Source organism: Belonocnema kinseyi, chromosome 4, assembly GCF_010883055.1.
Source record: "Belonocnema kinseyi isolate 2016_QV_RU_SX_M_011 chromosome 4, B_treatae_v1, whole genome shotgun sequence".
NCBI lineage: Eukaryota > Metazoa > Arthropoda > Insecta > Hymenoptera > Cynipidae > Belonocnema > Belonocnema kinseyi.
In genome coordinates this window covers 53542030-53563185 of record NC_046660.1, presented here as the reverse complement: position 1 = coordinate 53563185, position 21156 = coordinate 53542030, and the positions used below count along the sequence as shown (strand labels likewise).

The 21156-nt window shown below is 22.4% G+C and overlaps 1 protein-coding gene across 2 annotated transcripts in view; it reads right to left on the bottom strand.

The window, feature by feature from the left end:
* Positions 1–20926, bottom strand: part of LOC117171347 (adenosine 3'-phospho 5'-phosphosulfate transporter 2) — a 27183-nt gene extending 6257 nt beyond the window's left edge. Inside the window, exons 1-5 of one of the 2 annotated variants that reach the window (XM_033358582.1) lie at positions 20775–20926; positions 15150–15216; positions 8827–8963; positions 8508–8723; positions 819–1175 (exon numbers count right to left, since the gene is read on the bottom strand). In XM_033358582.1, the coding sequence (XP_033214473.1) occupies positions 819–1175; positions 8508–8723; positions 8827–8963; positions 15150–15216; positions 20775–20837 (840 nt within the window). In that variant the 5' untranslated portion in view covers positions 20838–20926. Of the gene's footprint in view, positions 1–818; positions 1176–8507; positions 8724–8826; positions 8964–15149; positions 15319–20774 lie in introns of both variants that reach the window. The other variant, XM_033358583.1, reaches the window with a different exon arrangement.
* Positions 20927–21156: the final 230 nt, after the last annotated feature.

The following is a 21156-nucleotide window of genomic DNA, read 5'->3' as shown; positions in this document are numbered from 1 at the left end:
TCAGTATTTGGTTAAAAATTGATTATGATTTCTTGAAAATTTGTCGCTTTTCTAAAAAATTAATCCTCTTGGTTGAAAATCAATGTATTTTGTTTAAAATTTATATTTATGGTAGAAAATTCGAATATTTGGTCAAAAATGTATAAAATTTGTTTAAAAATTCGTCTTTTAGTAATTAAAATTAAAATAAAATTAAAAAATAAATAATATATATATAATACAACGTATTATATTCTTATATAAATAATAAATAATTTAAATTAAATTAAAATAAAATTCATCTACTTCGGTGAAAATGAATGTAATTTGTTAAAATTGCATCCTTTGAGGAGAAAGTGAACCTTTTTGGTTGAAAATTTCAGTATTTGGTTAAAAATTGATTATGATTTGTTGGAAATTTGTCTCTTTTCTAAAAAAAATTAATCCTTTTGGTTGAAAATCAATTTATTTTGTTTAAAATTTGTATTTACGGTAGAAAATTCGACTATTTGGTTAAAAATGTATAAAATTTGTTTTAAAATTCGTCTTTTAGTAGAAAATTCGATTATTTTGTGAAAAATGTATACATCTGATTGAAAATTCGTCTCTTATAGCGAAACATTAATATTCTGCCTTAAAATTTCAACTATTTGATTAAAAATGTATTTATTTTGTTTAGGGTTCACATTTTTTTTATAGAAAATTAATAGTGCCTTAATAAAAATTAATCAAAGGTAGTTGAGTTTTCAACAAAAAATAGATTAATTTTCAACGAAATTCAATTTTTTTATTGAATTAGAAGCCTGAAAATAATATATTTTTTTAAAATCAGTAATTACCTGTGTGCAAAAGGATGCTGCTGTTCCAATATCTCCGGTCAATAATAGGATTAAAAGTAAGTATACAAAACCGATACTGTAAGAATAGAGTACGACTTCAGTATTAGTCGCTTTGTGTTGTCGCATTGCTTTTTCTTGAATATTTCCTATAAGGGCATCGCAAACTAAAGCACTGGTTATCATTGCCACACCAATCATATCAAATCGAGGCGATATCATACTATCAGCTAGAGTAAAAAGAATCAGTCCTAAACACATTACAGTGGCTGCTGCAAAATCTAATATTCCGTATTTCTTTCCTTGTATCACAATGCTGCCTATCAGTACTGGTATTAGTTTGCAACATTTAAAAATCACCTGTAAAACGTAAAAAAAATTTCATTTAAGTATCGCGTTTTTAAAACAAATGAAAATTGTTTAAAATTATACAATTTTTAAATTGTTGCAATTCATTGATTCTTTAACTTAGAGAATTAAAAATGATAACGTGGAGTTATATTTTTGGAACTAATCAAAAAAATATGAATGTAATTCCAGATTCTGAAAAGAATAAGAATATTGAGGAGAATTTTTTATCATTCGATCATTTTTGGAAAGTCCTTTATACTTTCATTAATTAATGATGACACATTTCAATGTCATAATAATATTATATTGACAAGGAAAATTTTAAGTTTTCAGAATGATACTAATTGATTTTTTACTTATAAAACTAATAGGATTATAATTCCAGAATAAAAAAAGAAATTATAATAATATTAATAAGAATTGTTTAGAATTCAATAATTTCTAGAAAGTCCTTTTCATTAACAAATAATTAATTAACGGCAAAAGTTAAAATTAATATAATTAATATAATAATAAAATTATAAATATATAATTTCATCAAATGTATCTTAATTGATGATATTAACATTAAACTTATAATTCAAATTGTTAATATAGTTAAATATAATGAATAATTATCAATAAAAAATAAAAATAAATTTTTAAAGAATAAAACAAAATATTAATATATAATAAAAATAGTACGGCCAATTTTAATTTTGCGGACTGATTTTTTATAAACAAAAATAATATGATTATAGTTGCAGATTTTTTTTTTTTAATTTTATAAATCTTTAAATTTACGAAATGATACATATCGATTTTTTACTGATAAAACTAAAATGGTTATAATTCCAGATTAAAACAATATTATCAGAATATTATTCAGAATGGTTAAAAGTGTAATAATAATTGAAAAACCTTTTAAATTCGAATTCATTAATAATTTTGTATTTTAAAGTCCTAATAATTATTTTTGTAGGGCGAATTTTAAATTTGCGAATTGATACGGACTGATTTTTTTCTAATAAAAATAATATGATTATGATTCCAGAATTGATTGAAACTTTATAATAATATTAATGGTGACAATTTAAGAATGTAGAGATTGAAAGAATTTAGGATAAATTAAATAAAAACGTTTAAAAACTCAAAAAATCCATTAAATCTAATAGAATTAAGTAAATTTACATGAACTGAAGTAAATAAAAAAAAATCAAGACAAATCTTTAAAGACCGACTAATTTCTAACCAAACAAGTGATTAATGACTACAAAACAATTCAAATTAAATTCAAATGAATTGGAAAACATTTTTTGAATCAAAAAAATTCCATTGAAATTTAGTAGAATTTAGTAGAATGAAAAAGAATTGAGAATAAATTAATAAGAATACGGTCGAATTCCAAATGAATGAAATTGTTCAAATTTCTTGAAAATGCCTTGCAATCTTTTGAAATACCCCAAAATATTTCAGTCTCTGAAATTCCTTCAAATTATTGAATGATAAATTTTAAAAAATCCGGAATTGTTTGAAATTTTCTAAAATATTTCAAATCCGTTAAAATCTGTTGAAATCCCTCGAATTTTTTTAATCTTTTGAAAATGTCAAAGTATTTGAAAAATATTTCAAATTCTTTTAACAATTTATCAATTGATTTTCAAGATCAATTAAGTAAAAACTTTTAAAAAGTAGAAAAAAATCCATTGAATTAAGTAAATTTAGAAGAATTCAAGGGACTTCAATAAATCAAAAGAATTTAAAAGTATTTATGATAAATTAACAAGAATTCAAGATAAATTCTAAAAATTAATTTCAAATCTCCGAAAATCTTTGAAACTGTACGAAATACCTCACTTCTCTTGAATAAATTTTTTTAAATCCACTAAAATATTATCATATCTCTTTAAATTAATCAAAATAATTCAAAAATTCGTTGGGATCTTTTTCAAAATCTTTAAAGTATTTAGAATACTTTGAAATCTTTTGAAATTTAAAAATTCGATCTCTAAGGCTAAATATTTTTCCATTTCAAGTAATGAAAATTAAAATACAAATTGAAGCAATCAAAGTCGAAATATTTAATGTTAAACTCTTCAAATTGAAGTTTAAAAGTTTTTTTAATTAAAAAATGTTGTATTAAAATGCTCAATAAAAATAAGAACGTAAAAAATGGAAGATCTAATGCTTTTTAATTGAACAATTTTAAATGTAATGCAGGTAAACTGAAAAATTTAGAATTTTTCACTTTTATAAATTATGTGGAGTTCAAAGATTCAGATTCAAATTCCAAAGATTTAAATTTACATAATGATTTTCAATGCTCTATAAATCAAAATTAATCAATGAACTATACATTTTCAAAATGATATAATTTTAAGCAATTTTAAGCTGGAAACATTCAGAATTGAAAAATTAATTTTTTGTAAATTGGATACTTCTTGAATTAGAAGCAAATTATTTTTAATCTTAAATAGTTTAAACAACCGTGAAAACCTTCAAAATTATATTTCAAAACATTAAGAAATCTAGAAGTTGTTTAAATTTCTTCAAATTTAAAATTATTTTTGAAATCTTTTCCGAACTTCTAAATATCTTTTAGAAAATCCAGCAAAAAAAAAAAATCCCTTAAAATTTTCAGATTCTTTTTTGGACAATATTGAAAATCTTTAAAAAATTTTTTAAATATTCTTTTAAAGTATATTTTCAAAATGAAAACTCATTTTCAATTTTTCTGGTAATCTTAAGAAAATGTTTTTATTCTTGTGAAGCCCTTTAAAATACTTAAAAGGCTTCTAGATTTTTGGTTTAAATTTCTGCAAAAAGCTACATTTCAGACTAAAACAATAATTCAAATTTAAAGAAAACCTTTAATTACGAATATATCATTACGAATTTATTTTTCAATTGAAAACAGTTTATAAAGTAAGACGTTTAAATTTTTAATGACTAAGACTTATGAATTGAAACATTTTAATTTTTGATGCTAAAATCTATAAATTCTTCCATTTTGTCCAAAAGTATTGCTCACTTTTAAAAACTTAAAGTATAGATCCATTTTTAAAATATATTATTTATTATATTTACAGCTGATAAAATAAAAATGGCTTTTATCAACAATTTTCAACTTTAAACGTAAAATATTTTGAAATGTAATAGAATTGACTTCAAATAACAAAAAAGACCTGCATTTTTTTAATGACCTGGAAAACCTGAAAAAGTGATGGAATTTTGGAACTGGACTTTTCTAGCAACCCTCAGAAACTTATGTATTTTCGTTGAAAATTCGTCTTTTTAATAAAAATATAACCTTTTTGGTTGAAAATTCAACTATTTGATTAAAAATTTATCTAATTTGTTGAAAATTCGTCTTTTTGGTAACAAATTAATATTTTTTTAAGGAAAATTCATGTATTTTGTTGAAAATTCGTGTTTTTTTTTAACTATCTTGGTATAAAATTCCACTGTTTGATACAAATTTATGTATTTTCGTTGAAAATTCGTCTTTTTGATAAATTTATTATTTTCATTTGTCTTTTTGGTAAATCCTAATCTTCTTGATTGAAAATTCAACTATTTGATTTAAAATATATGTCATTTGTTGTAAATTCGCCTTTTCGGTACAGAAAAATTATATTTTTGATGAAAATTTATGTATTTTGTTCCAAACTTATGTCTTTTGTTAAAAATTCGTGTTTTTATAGCAGAGAATTGATCTTTTTGTTTGGAAATTCATCTACTTGGTTAAATATGTGTATAACTTGTTGAAATTTCGTCCTTTAAGTTGAAAATTAATTCTCGTAGATGAAAATACAACTATTTGTTAAAAAATTAATTTTTTCGTTGTTGAAAATATGTCTTTTCTCGCAGAAAATTAATCTTCTTGATTGAAAATTCATCTTCTTGGTAGGAAATATAACTATTTCATTAAACATTTATGCAATAGGTTGAAAATTGATCTTTTTGGTAAAAAAATAATATTTTTGATGAAAATTCATATATATAATTCCAAACTTATGTATTTTATTGAAAAGTCGTGTTTTTTAGAAAAAAAAATCTTATAGTTTTAAAATTCAACTATTAATCACAAATTTATGTATTTTTGTTGAAAATTTGTCTTTTTCAGTAAAGAAAATAATCTTCTTGGATATAATTTCAACTATTTGATTAAAAATGTATGTAATTTGTTGAAAATTCGTGTTTTTATAGTAGAGAATTGATCTTCTTGTTTGGAAATTCATCTACTTGGTTAAATATGTGTATAATTTGTTAAAATTTCGTCTTTTAGTTGAAAGTTAATCTTCTTAGATGAAAATTCAACTAATTGTTGAAAAATTCATTTTTTGTTGTTGGAAATTTGTTTTTTCTCACAGAAAATTGATCTTCTTGGTTTAAAATTCATTTACTTTGTTTAAATTTTTTTTTACGTTTGAAAATTCAACTATATCGTGCAAAATGTATACATTTTTTTGAAAATTCGTCTTTTCTGGTGAAAAATTAATATACTTAGTTAAAAGTTCAACTAATTTATTAAATGTGTATTTATTTAGTTTAGGATTCACATTTTGTATAGAAAATTAATCTTCTTGATTGAAAATTCATCTTCTTGGTAGAAAATTAGACTATTTCATCAAACATTTTTGGTAAAAAAATCATATTTTTGATGAAAATTCGTATATAATTCGCCTTTTTCATTAAAGAAAATAATGTTCTTTAATAGAAATTCAACTATTTGATTGAAAATGTATGTAATTTGTTGAAAATTCGCCTTTTTGGTAAAAAAAATTAAATTTTTGATGAAATTTCGGGTGTTTTGTTCCAAATAGATGTATTTTGTTGAAAATTTGTGTTTTTATAGCAGAAAATTGATCTTCTTTGTTGGAAATTGGTTAAATATGTGTATAATTTGTTGAAATTTCGTTTTTTTAGTTAAAAGTTAATCTTCTTAGATGAAAATTCAAATATTTGTTGAAAAATTTTTTTTTTGTTGTTGAAAATTTGTCTTTTCTCGCAGAAAATTAATCTTCTTGGTTGATAATTCATGTATTTCGTTTAAAATTGATCTTTTACGGTAGAAAATTCAACTATATCTTGCAAAATGTATACATTTTTTTGAAAATTCGTCTCTTCTAGTGAAAAATTAATATACTTGGTTAAAAGTTTGACTAATTTATTAAATATGTATTTATTTTGTTTAGGATTCACATTTTTTTGTAGAAAATTAATCTTCTTGTTAGAAAATTCAACTATTTAATCTAACATTTATGCAATAGGTTGAAAATTGATCTTTTTGGTAAAAAAATAATATTTTTGATGAAAATTCATATATATGGTTCCAAACTTATGTATTTTATTGAAAATTCGTGTTTTTTAGCAAAAAAAAATATTATAGTTTTAAAATTCAACTATTAATTCACAGATTTATGTATTTTTGTTGAAAATTCGTCTTTTTTAGTAAAGAAAATAATCTTCTTGAATAGAAATTCAACTATTTGATTAAAAATGTATTGAATTTGTTGAAAATTCGCCTTTTTGGCACAGAAAAATTATATTTTTGATGAACATTTATGTATTTTGTTCCAAATTTATGTATTTTGTTGAAAATTCGTGTTTTTATAGCAGAGAATTGATCTTCTTGTTTGAAAATTCACCTAATTGGTTAAATATGTGTATAACTTGTTGAAATTTCATCTTTTTAGTTGAACCTTAATCCTCGTAGATGAAAATTCAACTATTTGTTAAAAAACTGATTTTTTTGTTGTTGAAAATATGTCTTTTCTCGCAGAAAATCAATCTTCTAGATTGAAAATTCATCTTCTTGGTAGAAAATACAACTATTTCATCAAACATTCATGCAATAGTTTGAAAATTTATCCTTTTGGTAAAAAAATAAAATTTTTGATGAAAATTCATATATATGGTTCCAAACTTATGTGTTTTATTGAAAATTCGTGTTTTTTAGCAAAAAATCTTCTAGTTTTAAAATTCAACTATTAATTCACAGATTTATGTATTTTTGTTGAAAAATCATCTTTTTTAGTAAAGAAAATAATCTTCTTGGATAGAAATTCAACTATTTGATTAAAAATGTATGTAATTTGTTGAAAATTTGCCTTCTTCGTCAAAAAAATTTAATTTTTAATGCATATTTTGGTATTTGGTTCCAATTTTATGTATTTTGTTGAAAATTTCGTGTTTTTGTAGCAGAGAATTGATCTTCTTGGTTGGAAATTGTTTAAATATGTGTATAATTTGTTGAAATTTCGTGTTTTTAGTTTAAAGTTAATCTTCTTAGATGAAAATTCAAATATTTGTCGAAAAATTGATTTTTTGTTGTTGAAAATTTGTCTTTTCTCGCAGAAAATGAATCTTCTCGGTTAAAAATTCATGTATTTTGTTTAAAATTTATCTTTTACGGTAGAAAATTCGACTATTTGGGTAAAAATGTATAAAATTTATTTTAAAATTATTTTTTTAGTAGAAAATTCAACAATATCGTGGAAAATGTATACATTTTTTTGAAAATTCGTCTCCTCTAGTGAAAAATTAATATTCTTGGTTAAAACTTCAACTATTTGATTAAAAATGGATTTATTTTGTTTAGGATTCACTTTTTTTGTAGAAAATTAATCTTCTTGATTGAAAATTCATCTTTTTGAATTGAAAATTCATCCACTCTAGTATAAAGATCATATTTTTTTATTACAAATTTTTGGTTGAAAATAATTCTTTTTAGTTGAAGACTCAACTAGTTTATTAGAAATTCGTTCTTTTTAGTTCAATTTAACTGTTTTTGATTTAGAATAAAACAAATTTCTTGCTTTAAAAAACAACTATTACATTTTTTGTTAATAATTCATCTTTTTTCGTTGAAAATTCAACTACTTGTTGACTAATTAAAGTGACACACATATTATTTTAGGTAATTTTTTTTCTAAATAGTAGCAAAATAGTGTCATCGCTCAAAAAAAGTGTCAAATAGATCAAATATCGTGGTGAGTTCAATGCCTGGCACTATTGTTTGGAAAAATTAGGCAATTTTTTATTGAATTAGAAGCCTGAAAATAATTTTTTTAAATCAGTAATTACCTGTGTAATTACTTATTTAAGTCTTCAGAACTGAATTTTAAAATTCTTTAAATTAAAAATGTACGTTTAAAAATAAAAATAGAACATTTTTAAAGTTCAAGATTTTCGAATTATGTATTGCGCAAAAATTGTACAAAAAATTGTTGATAAATTAGTCTGCGATCACTAGATAATTTTGAAATTGAATAGAATTGACCTGGAAAACTGATGGAAATTTGGAATTGGATTTTTCCAGAAACCCTGACATTTTAAAGATTGATTTTGGAAATTTACCTGAGTAGGATAATTCAGATATCCTAATGAAGAATTTGAAAAACCCATGGTTCCTAGGGTTAAAACTGCTAATAATAGATAAGTACTAATTGGTATTTTACGAGTAATTCCTCTGATTCTCGATTCTATCCAACCGAATACTGCATAATAGGCAAATTGAATGAGTGTTAGGTACCATCCAAACGGTCTAAATCCGTCTAAAGAAAATATCAATTCCTGTAAATTAAATCAAGTTTATATCAATTAATAATTCAGTATTTTTTTTATCTAATTAGAATATGAATCCTAAATTTTCATGAAATTTTATCAATTATTTTACCTGTAAATATCCGTAGAGGATGTAGAAAAAAAAGACACCGATGCAGCAAAAAAAGAGCTGAGTCTGTACACTGCAGTGACTTAGATTAAAACAGAGGATTTTTATTTCTTTGGGTGATTCAGCATTCTTCGAATGCCCTGCAATTAAACGAGCAATTTCAAATTAAAGTTCATAGAGAAAAAGAGAAACTTAATTTTAAGAAACTCAATTTTTGAAGAGATTGGAAAATTAATTCAACGCATAAAAATGGAATTTTTTGAAAGTATACATTAAAATATAAGCTAGATACAGGTCATAGGGTACTTTTTTGCGCTCAAGGGGGAATTCTAATAAATAGTAAAAAAAATTTTAAATTAATAAATATTCCACTGATTTCCGCGAAATAGGAATGAATTTAGAGGACTGTAAGGTAAACGAGAAGAATTTGATAAAGTTGATAAAAATTGAAATGAAATGAAAAGAATTTAAAAATATGAAAAAAAATTCACTGAATTCAGTAAATTTGAAATAAGCTTAGAAAAATCCAAGGGAATTAAAAATAATTTGATGAAAGACCTAAGAATTCAAGGTGAGGTTAAAAAACTTCAGGATACATTAAATAAAAACTTTAAAAATTAAAAAAAAAATCCATTGAATTATGCAGAATTACGTTAATTTAAAAAAATTCAAATTAATACAAAATTCAAGAGAATTCCAATAAAAATAATTTCAAATCTTTGAAACCCTAATTATTTCTAACTAAAAAACTGACTAATGACTAGAAAACAATTCAAAAAGATTCAAATGAATTATAAAATTTTAAAAATCCTTTAAAGTAAAGTATTATAAAATCCCGGGAAATTAAATAAAGTTAATGTAGAAGAATTAAAATGAATAAATAAAATTCAAATGAATAAAAAAATATTCAAAAGATTTCGAAAGAATATAAAAGAATTGAGGATAAAGTCCAAAAAACAATTTAAAAGGTTTGAAACCCTACTAATTTCTAACTAAAAAAAGACGAATGGCTACAAAACAAATTCAAAAGGATCCAAATGGATTGGAAAATTAAGGCGAAAAATCGAAAAAATCCATTTATCACAGTAAAATTGGAGTGTATTTAGAGGAAATAAAGGAAATTAGAAAATTGGATTATAATAATAAATAATCACACTAAAGTAAAAAAAAATTATCAAGTGAATTTAAAACGATTGAAAAATATGAAAAAATTAATTAAATTGAGTAGTCTGAAATGAGTTTCGAAAAATTAGACATTTTGAAAAAATCTGATGAAATAAAACAAAAACTTTTTAAAAATAAACTGGATTCAGTAGAAATGAGTAAATTTAGATGAATATAAAAGAATTCAGGATAAATTAATAAGAACTCAGGGCAAATTCCAAATTATTTGTGAAAAATATCTGAAAATCCCTTGAAATATTTTATAAAACCATACGAAATCACTCAATTCTTCTGAACAAGTGCTTCGAAATCCTTTGAAGTATTATAAAATTCCGTGAAATTAAATGAAGTTAATGTAGAAGAATTCAAATAAATAACAAAATTCAAATTAATAAAAAAATTATCAAAAGATTTCCAAAGAATATAAAGGAATTAAGGATAAATTCCACAAAATAATTTTATATCTTTGAAACCCTACTAATTTCTAACTAAAAAAGTGACTAATAGCTACAAAACAAATTCAAAAGGATCCAAATGGATTGGAAAATTTAAAAAAAAATCCATTTATCTCAGTAAAATTTGAGTCTATTTAGAGAAATTAAAGGAAACTAGAAGAATTCGATTAAAATAATAAATAATCAAATTGAACTAAAAAAAATTATCAATTTAATTCAAAACGATTGAAAAATATGAAAGAAATTATTAAAATGGAGTAGTGTGAAATGAGTTTAGAAAAAGTAGATATTTTGAAAAAATTTAACGAAATAAAACAAAAACTTTTTTAAAATACACTGAACTCCATAGAAATAAAACAAACAGAAACTTTAAATACACTTAGTTCTGTAGAATTGAGTGAATTTAGAAGAATTCAAACGAATTTAAAAGAATTCAGAATAAATTAATAAGAACTCAGCGCAAATTTCAAATTAATTGGAAAAAATACCTGGAAAATCAAACTGAACAAAAAAATTATCAAGAGCATTCAAAACGATTAAAGAGAATTTGAAAGAATTTAATGAAAATCTTAAAAATTTAAGGTGAGATTTTAAATACTCTAAAGATGCATTAAACAAAACCTTTTTAAAACTCCACTGAATTCAGTAGAAATGAGTAAATTTAGAAGAATTCAAAAGAATATAAAAGAATTTAGGATAAATTAATAAGAACTCAGGGCGAATTCCAAATTAATTGTAAAAAATATCTGAAAATCCCTTGAAATATTTTATAAAACCATACGAAATCCCTCAATTTTTCTAAACAATTACTTCGTCATTCATTAAACTATTATAAAATCCATTAAATTAAATGAAGTTAATGTAGAAGAATTCAAATGAATAAAAAAAATGCAAAAGATTTCCAAAAAATGTAAAATAATTGAGGATGAAGTCCAAAAAATAATTTCAAATCTTTGAAACGCTACTAATTTCTAACTAAAAAAGTGACTAATGGCTACAAAACAAGTTCAAAAGAATCCAAGTGAATAAAATTTTTTTTTTAATCGAAAATATCCATTTATCTCGATAAAATTGGAGTGTATTTAGAGGAATTAAAGGATTCTAGTTTCCTTTAATTCCTCTAAGTACACTCCAATTTTATTGACATAAATGTTTTTTTTTTAATTTTCTAATCCATTTGGATTATTTTGATTTTGTTTTGTAGCAATTAGTCACTTTTTTAGTTAGAAATTAGCAGGATTTTGAAGATTTGAAATTATTTTTTGAGCTTATCTTCAATTCTTTTATATTCTTTGGAATTCAAAACTATTGAAAAAATATGGAAAAAATCATTAAATTGAGTAGTGTGAAATGAGTTTAGAAAAACTAAACATTTTGAAAAATATTTCATGAAATAAAACAAAAAACTTAAAAAAATACATTAAATTCTGTAGAAATAAAACAAAATTTAAAAAAAAAACTGAATTCTGTATAATTGATTGAATTCAGTAGAATTCAAAAGAATTTAAAAGAATTCAGAATACATTAATAAGAACTCAGGGTGAATTCCAAATTAATTGCAAAAAATATCTGAAAACTCCTTAAAATACTACTAATTTCTAACTAAAAAAGTAACTGATGAATACGAAAAATTCAAAAGGATTCAATGAATTGTAAAATAAATTTTTAAATATCGAGAGAAAAAATAAAGACAATTTAAAAGAATTTGATGAATTTCCTGGGAATTAAAGGTGAGTTTTTTTAAATACTTCAATAATGAATAAAAGCAAAACTCTGGCATTTTTTTAAAACTTTTGAAAACGCCTGGGAATCTTTTACAATGACCTAAAATATTTAAAATCCCTTGAAATCCCATTAAATTACTGAAATCAATCAAAAATTACTTTTAGTGTTTTAAAATAGTCTAAAATATTTCAAATTCTTTTAACTTTTAAGAATTCAAAAAATATCCACTGAATTCAGTAGAATTAATTAAGCTCCGAAGAATTCAAGTGAATTAAGAAAATTCAAAAGAATTCTAAATAATTTAAAAGAATTCAGGAAAAATTATCAAAAATCTAGGATAAGTTCAAAAAATAATTTAAAATCTTTGAAATCCTATTAAATACCTCACTTTTCTCGAAGACATTCTTTAAAATCCTGAAAAATTGATTAAAATATATTGAAAACTTGAAAACCCACCTTAAAATCATGGAAATAATTAGAAACTTTACAAAATCCCGTGAATTCTTTTAAAATATCCTCCAAAATTCTAGAAAATTCTTTATCTTAAAACATTTCAAGCTCTTTGAAATTCTTTCAAAATAATAAAATTAATAAAAAATTTCTTGGAATCTGTTTAAATCCGCTAAAATATTTCAAATCATTTTAAATTCTACAAAATACCTCACTTCTCGTGAATAAATTCTTTGAAATCCCTAAATTTTTTTTAAAATCTCATGAAATCTTGAAAATACCCTAACACATTTCAAAGGCCTAGAAATCCCTTCAAACTCTTGCAATAAATAAAAAATATCTTTTTTAAATTTCCTAAAATATTAATATTTTTTTGATATTTTCTGAAATTCCTTTGAAAAAAATATAACGCTTTTGAAAACGACTGGGAATATTTTACAATGCCCTATAATATTTCAAATTCTTTCAAATTCCATTATATTACTGAAAATAATTGAAAATGACCTGTAATCTTTTAAAATAATCTAAAATATTTGAAATCCTTTTTATTTTTTTAAAGCTGTTGAAAAAAATACATTACAATATTTCAAATCCTTCGATCATTTAATCAATGGATCCTCAGAATGAATTAAATAAAAACATTTTAAAATTCAAAAATTATCCAATGAATTAAGTGGAATTAGTTAAATTTAGAAGAATTTCAGTTAATTGAAAAAATGTAAAAGAGTTCAGGATAAATTAATAAATATTTACGGTGAATTCAAAAAAATCATTTCAAATCACTTAAAATCTTTGAAATCCTACGAAACGCCTCACTTCCCTCAAATAAATTCTTTAAAATCCTGGAAAACGTATTAAAATATTTTGAGAACTTAAAAAAAACCTTAAAATCATTTAAAAATGTATAAACTTTACAAAATGCCGTGAATTCTTTCAAAATATCTTAAATCCTTATAAGTCGTGTTAAATCATTCCATATCTTCCAAAATTCTAGAAAATTCTTTCTCATAAAACATTTCAAACTTTTCAAAATTCCTTCAAATTAATGAAATTAATAACAAATTTCTTGGAATCTGTTTAAATCCGCTAAAATTGTTCAAATCATTTGAAATTTTATAAAATACCTAATTTCTCTTAAATAAATTCATTGAAATCCACTAAAATATGATAAAATACCATGGAATTTTATGACGATATTTCCTTAAATCCTCGGAAAGCTGATAAAATTCCTTAAAATCCCATCAAACTCTTCAAACAAATAAAAAATTCTTTTTTTTTTAATTTCCTAAAATATTTCCAATTCTTTGAAATCCCATTTAATTACTGAAACCAATTAAAAACTATTTGTAATCCTTTAAAATAATCTCAAATATTTCAAATCCTGTGAAATCCTTTTAAGTTTTTTAAAGCTGTTGAAAATGCCAAGGTATTTGAAAAAATACCTTAAAATATTTCAAATCCTTTAATCATTTCATCAATGGATACTCAGGATGAATTAAATAAAAAATTTTAAAAATTAAACAAATATCCATTGAATTAAGTAAAATTCAAAGGAATTCTAAATAACTTGAAATAATTGAGGAAAAATTAATAAAAATTCTGGTTGAGTTCAAAAAAAGAATTTCAAATCTCTTAAAATCTTTGAAATCCTACGAAATATCTCACTGCCCCTGTATAAATTCTTTAAAATCCTAGAAAACGTATTAAAATATTTTGAGAACTTAAAAAAAAAACCTTAAAATTATTGAAATATTTAGAAACTTTCTAAAATCCCGTGAATTCTTTTAAAATATCTTAAAACCTTGTAAGTCCTGTAAAATCGTATCATATTTTCCGAAATTCTTTATCCTAAAATATTTCAAATACTTTGAAATTCTACAAAATGTGAATAAATTCTGTAAAATCCACAAAAATATTATAACAACCTATGAAATTCTATGACGATATTTCCTGAAATCCTGGGAAATGTATTAAAATACATTCAGGTCTTTAAAATCCCTTAAAATCATTGAAATCCTCGGAAATATTATAAAATTCTGTGATACCTTTTAAAATATACTAAAACCTTATTAGTCCTGTAAAATCCTCCATGTTTTTTGAAAGTCAAGAAAATTTGTTATTTTTAAACATTTTAAACTCTTCAAAATTCCTTCAAATTAATTAAATAAATAAAAAATTCCCTAAAATATTAAAAATTAAAAGATCTTGAAAATGCATTAGAATTTTTTAAAATACCTTAAAATCTTAAAAATCCCTTCAAATTATTGAAACATATTTTAAAATTTCTAGTTCAAAAGATCTCAAGACAATTCAGAAATAGGAATAGATCTGAATTGAATATTGATTAAACTATGAGTTAATTTATTGAAAGAAAAATTATAAGTATTAATCATATTATATATATTTTTTTAAGTTCCGTTATGGATTACAAATGGGGTACCATAGGGACTATATCTGGAAATATGGATACTTTATGGTTAGTAAGGCCTGTAGATTAAATTATATTAAAATTATAAATAGTAATATGCTTACTTTCTGTATCGTCGATCAATACAGTTTTGGATCCTGACATTCTGAGTGCTTTCTGGTTATTCATAATCTACGAATTATTTTACACTGATGTTGATTTTTTATAAATATTTCATCATTATGATCATTTACAGAGAATTTCATATATTTGTTTGTGAATAAATGTTTTTTCCTTAAAGTAAAGAATAAATCATGTCAATATACAGTTCAAAGGGAAGGCAGTACAGAACTAGATAACCAAGCATGGGAATTTTTTAGGAGAGCAAAAAAATATTTTGTGAAATTAAAATTGCCAATTTAAGATAAGGCAAAAAGCCAGTTTTGAGATTTTTTCTGTTTTCTCTAAAAATTTTGATTCGAAAAAGTTATCTAATTTCGCGTTAATAGATCTGTAAGTTTAAAATCTTAGAATGATACTGACTACAAAATAGAACAGGCTAGGCTGCGAATTACGATAAAAATGTAATCTTTACTTTAAATTAAAAATAAAAACTTGCAAGATCGGGTTGGTGATTCGGCGGACGATTTGAAATACCCGGTCATTTTCCGGTCAAGTTTTTCAATTTTTTAGGTCAACTGAAAGGAACATATTCATATTTGTCACAAAACGCAAACATTTATTTGAAATCATGACTTTCATTCTGAACGTCCTTCAAGACTGAGAAAAAAATTGCAAGACAAATTAATTTTGAAATAAAATAATGAATCTTCAAATGGAATAGTGTTATTTTAAACAATAAAGATGAATTTTTAACTAAACTGATGAATATTTAACTGAAAGATTAAAATTTTTAACCAAAAACATGAATTTTTAAACAATAAGATTAATTTTCACATAAAAAGATACAATTTTTCATCAAAATACATGAATTTTAACGAAATAGTTGAATTTTGAAATAGAAGGAGACAAATTATCAACCAAACAGTTGAATTTGGAACTAAAAAAAATTTTTTAAACTGAAAACGGAATAACCGGGAATTGAATTAAAAACCGGGAATTTATTTCTGATCGTAGCATAATTGAAATCTTCATTAATTTTTTTAATTTTGTCTGAAAATCCGATTTTTATGGTTGAGAATTAGGTTTGTAACGGAAAATTCAAATGTACTATTTTTTTTGAAATTTGATCTTTTTTGGATAAAAATTTAACTATTTGGTTGAAAAAATATATTTTTTATTTAAAAATTAAACTCTTTTTTTGAAAATTTATGTAATATGTGGAAAATTCGTCTTTTTTTGTAGAAAATTAACCTTCTTGGTTTAAGAGTCATTATCATTTTAGTTGAAGAAATTGCGTTGAAAATTCACATATTTTGTTTTAAAAAAAAACGGCTTTTTTTTGTAGAAAATCGATAGTTTTGTGTGTGTAGAAAATGATTGTTTTCATTGAAAGTTAATATCATTGTTTACAAATTCTTGTTTTTAGTAGAAAATTTAAGTATTCCAGTTAAATATTTATCATTTTAGTTAAAAATTTATCTTTTACGTTAAAAATAAATTTACTGGTTTGAAAAATAAACTTTTTTGTTGAAAATTAATTTTTGTCATTCAACTTGTTTCTTATTTGAATGAAAAGAAACTGTTTTACCGAAAATTTAACGATTTTATTAAATTTTTTTTCTATGAAAATAATTTTTTTCTTAAACTGAAAAAACTATTTTGTTGAATATTCCATAATTTTAGTTAAAAAATCATTTTCTGTTTGAACATTCATTTCTTGACTTTTTTAGTTTTAATTACTTTATTTTTTACTTTTTTGAAAGTTCACCTATGTCAGCTGAAGATTGTTTTAGTTGAAAACTCATGTTTTTATTTAAAATTCAAATATTCCAGACCAGGCCTGTTTGACAATTAATCTTTTTGTATGAAAATGAATATTATTGTATACAAATTTATCTTTTGTTTAAAAATTAAAGTATTTCAGTTAAATTTTTATTATTATAGTTGGAAAATCAACAGTTAAGATTGAAATTTATTTTTTTACTATAAACGGGACTATTCCATTTTCTGTAGAAAATTGACTTCTTTTCTAGTTCAGAATTAAACAATTTGGTTAAAAATTAGTCTCCTTTGATCGAAAATTGAACTACTTCGTTAAAATTCATTTTTCTTGAAAAATTATATTTTTTGGTAGAAACAAATTCTTTTTTTTCAAAAATTAATCTTACTGTTTAAAAAATCCTGGTTTTGGTTAAAAATTTTAATATTTCAGTTAAATATTCATAGCTTTAGTTGAAAAATCAGCAGTTAAGATAAAAATTATTTTTTTTTTAATGAAAACGTAACTATTCCATTTTCTATTGAAAATTTTGTTTTCTAGTTATAAATTCCACTGCTTGGTTGATAGTTTGTCTCCTTCTAGTTTAAAATTCAACTATTTCGTTATAATTCATGTATTTTGATGAAAAAACGTATTTTTTGGTATAAAATTAATCTTTTTCTTTAAAAATTATTCCTATTGTTTAAAAATTCATCTTTTTGGTTAGAGATTCAATTATTTGAGCTTAATATGAATACTTTTAGTCGAAAAATCATCAGCGAAAATGAAAATTAATTTTTTTTAAGCATAACTATTCCACTATCTGTTGGAAATTGATTTTTTTTCTAGTTTCAAATTCAACAATTTGGTTGAAAATTCGTCTTTTTTTATTGAGAATTTAACTATTTCGTTAAAATTAATTTATTTTGTTGAAAATTTGTAGTTTATAAAGAAAATTAATCATTTTGCGTGAAAATTAATCTTATTGTTTAAAACTTCATGTTTTTGGTCAAAAATGTAAGTATTCCAGTTAAATATTCGTAATTTGAAAATTAATTTTCATCTTAACTGCTGATTTTTCAACTAAAATTATGAATATTTAACGAAAAGACTTACATTTTTAACCCAAAACATGGATTTTTAAACAAGAATATTAATTTTCAAAAGAAAAGAATTTTATTCTATCAAAAATATAATTTTTCAAAAAAATACATGAATTTTAACGAAATATTTAAAGTCTAAATCAAAGGAGACGAATTTTAAACCAAATTGTTGAATTTGAAACTATGAAAAAAAAACATTTTCAACGGGAAAAAAATGTTTAACGTAAAATAGAATAGTTACGTTTTCAGTAAAAAAAACAACTTAATTTTCATCTCAACTGCTCTATTTTCAACTAAAATTATGAATATTTAACAGAAATACTGAAGTTTTTAACCAAAAACATGAATTTTTAAACAATAAGATTAACTTTCACACAAAAAGATTATTTTTCTTAAAAAATATAACTTTAAAAAAAAATACATGAATTTTAACGTAATAGTTCAATTTTCAACCAAATTGTTAAATTGTGAACTAGAAAAAATCAATTTTCAACAGAAAATGGAATATTTACGTTTTTGTAAAAAAAAAAATACGAATTTTCATCTTAAATGATGATTTTTCAACTAAAATTACGAATATTTAACTGAAATACTTGAATTCTTAGCCAAAAATATAATTTTTTACACAATAAGATTAATTTTCATACACAAAGATTAATTTTCTACAAAAAATACATGAATTTTGAACTAGAAGGAGACAAATGATCAATTATCAACCAAATAGTTAAATTTTGTATTTAGGAAAAAAAATTTTAAACGAAAATGAAATAATTACGTTTTTAGTTTTTAAAAAATCATTAATTTTAATCTTAACTACTAATTTTCCAACTAAAATTACAAATATTTAACTGAAATACTCACAAAATAATTGAATCTTTAACCAAAAAGATAAATTTTTAAACAATAAGATTAATTTTCTACCAAAAAATACATTTTTCAACAAAATACATGAATTATAAAGAAATAGTTGAATTTTAAACTAGAAGGAGACAAATTATCAACCAAACAGTTGAATTTGGAACTAGAAAAAAATGTCAAAAAAATGAAATAGTTACGTTATCATTAAAAGAATAATTTTCATCTTAACTGCTGATTTTTCAAATAAAATTATGAATATTTAACTAAAATATTTAAGTTTATAACCAAAAACATGCATTTTTAAACAATGCGATTAATTTTCAAACAAAAAGAATTTTTTTATACCCAAAAATATAATTTTTCAAGAAAAATTAATTTTAACGAAATAATTGAATTTTCAATCAAAGGAGACTAATTTTCAACCGAATTGATTAATTTTGATCTAGAAAAAATCAATTTTCAAGAGAAAATAGAATAGTTACGTTTACAGTAAAAAAATTAATTTTAATTTTACCTGTTAATTTTCCAACTATAATAATGAAAATTTAACTGAAATACTTTAACTCCTAACCAAAAGATAAATTTGTATTCAATAAAATTTATTTTCATACAAAAAGATTAATTTTCAAACAAAAAGATAACTTATTTTCTTCCAAAAAATAATGTTTTAAAATAAAATACAAACTAAAACAATCTTCAACTGAAATAATTGAACTTAAAAAAAAATAATGACAATTAAAACTAAAAAAGTCAAGAAATAAATGTTCAAACAGAAAATGATTTTTTAACTAAAATGATGGAATATTCAACGGAATAGTTTTTTCAGTTTCAATTTTCAACCAAGTAAATTTAGTTTTAATCTAAAACAGAAATTTGCAACTAAAATGATGAATATTTAACTGGAATACTTAAATTTTCAATCAAAAAGAAAAATTTTTAAACAATGATACTAACTTTCAAAGAAAACAATCATTTTGTACACACAAAAAAACATCGATTTTTTTACCAAAAAAGCCGTTTTTTGAAAACAAAATACGTGAATTTTCCAAAAATTTTTTCAATAAAAATGATGATGAATCTTCAACCAAGATGGTTAGTTTTCTATACAAAAATAGGAATTTTCGACATATTACATGAATTTAAAAAAAAATAGTTTAATTTTTAACTAAAAAAATTTTTTTTTCAACCAAATAGTTGAATTTTTATCCAAAAAATATCAAATTTCAGCAAAAAATAGAATATTTGAATTTTCTGTTACAAATCTAATTCTCAACCGTAAAAATTGGATTTTCAGAAAAATAATTAATTTTTCTAACAAACCCTTAACCGCAAGTGGTTGAATTTACAAGAAAAAAATGTAAATACTCAACGAAAAATGGTAAAAAAATTATATTATAATTCAGAAATATTTCCTTTTCGAAATAATACTTTTACTTTAAAAACGACTTGAAGTACTTTCATTTTCTAAAATTGAAGAGAAGGAAACTTTTAATGGATTTGGACTTGGAACAAAATTATTAAATTAACGAAAATTTTAATTGTGCTGCGATATGAAATAAATTCCTTGCTTTTATCCGATCAAATCGCCGCCCGGAAATATCAACTTACTGAATAAGGGTAAACAAGTTTTTATCTCAAAAAGTTACAATTTCACAGGTTTTGAAATTCGAAAAATATCACGAAGGAAATAAAACATTATTATCATGCGCTAAAATTAACAATAAAATTTCAGTTACATTTTTTTAGTTCCGTACTAAAACAATTAAAATTCGAACAAATCTTTTATCACGTTTATTTGAAGCTTATTTTTGAAAAAATGTAAGTTATCTAGGTTTGTACTGTCACGCATTATTCATAAAAATTTGAAAGTGCTTATTTCTTGAATCTAAAAATTCATGTTTAATTACCTTTTTCTGAAATCTTATTTCATCCTCGTTTTGAAATGTTAACAACGTATTCATGGTTTTCATTCACGCAAATATTCATACTCAATCATTATCGAAATACAAATATTAAAAAAACAAAAAATTTTGGAGCGCCAGATTAAGTATAGACAACATAGTAAGAATTGTGAGGTGACATGACGAATTATGCTGCACGTTTCTCACACTAGAGCGCGTACGATCGCCTTAAAAAATGCGCGGTCATTATTTAAATGTTATTCAATTTCTATATAAAAGTAAGATTTCGACAAAGGAAAAATTCTTTTTCTGATTTTTTTTCGGACTCATTGGGGTAATAGTTATTGATAGTGGAAAACAAGTAAATGCACTTAATGTCTCTATAATT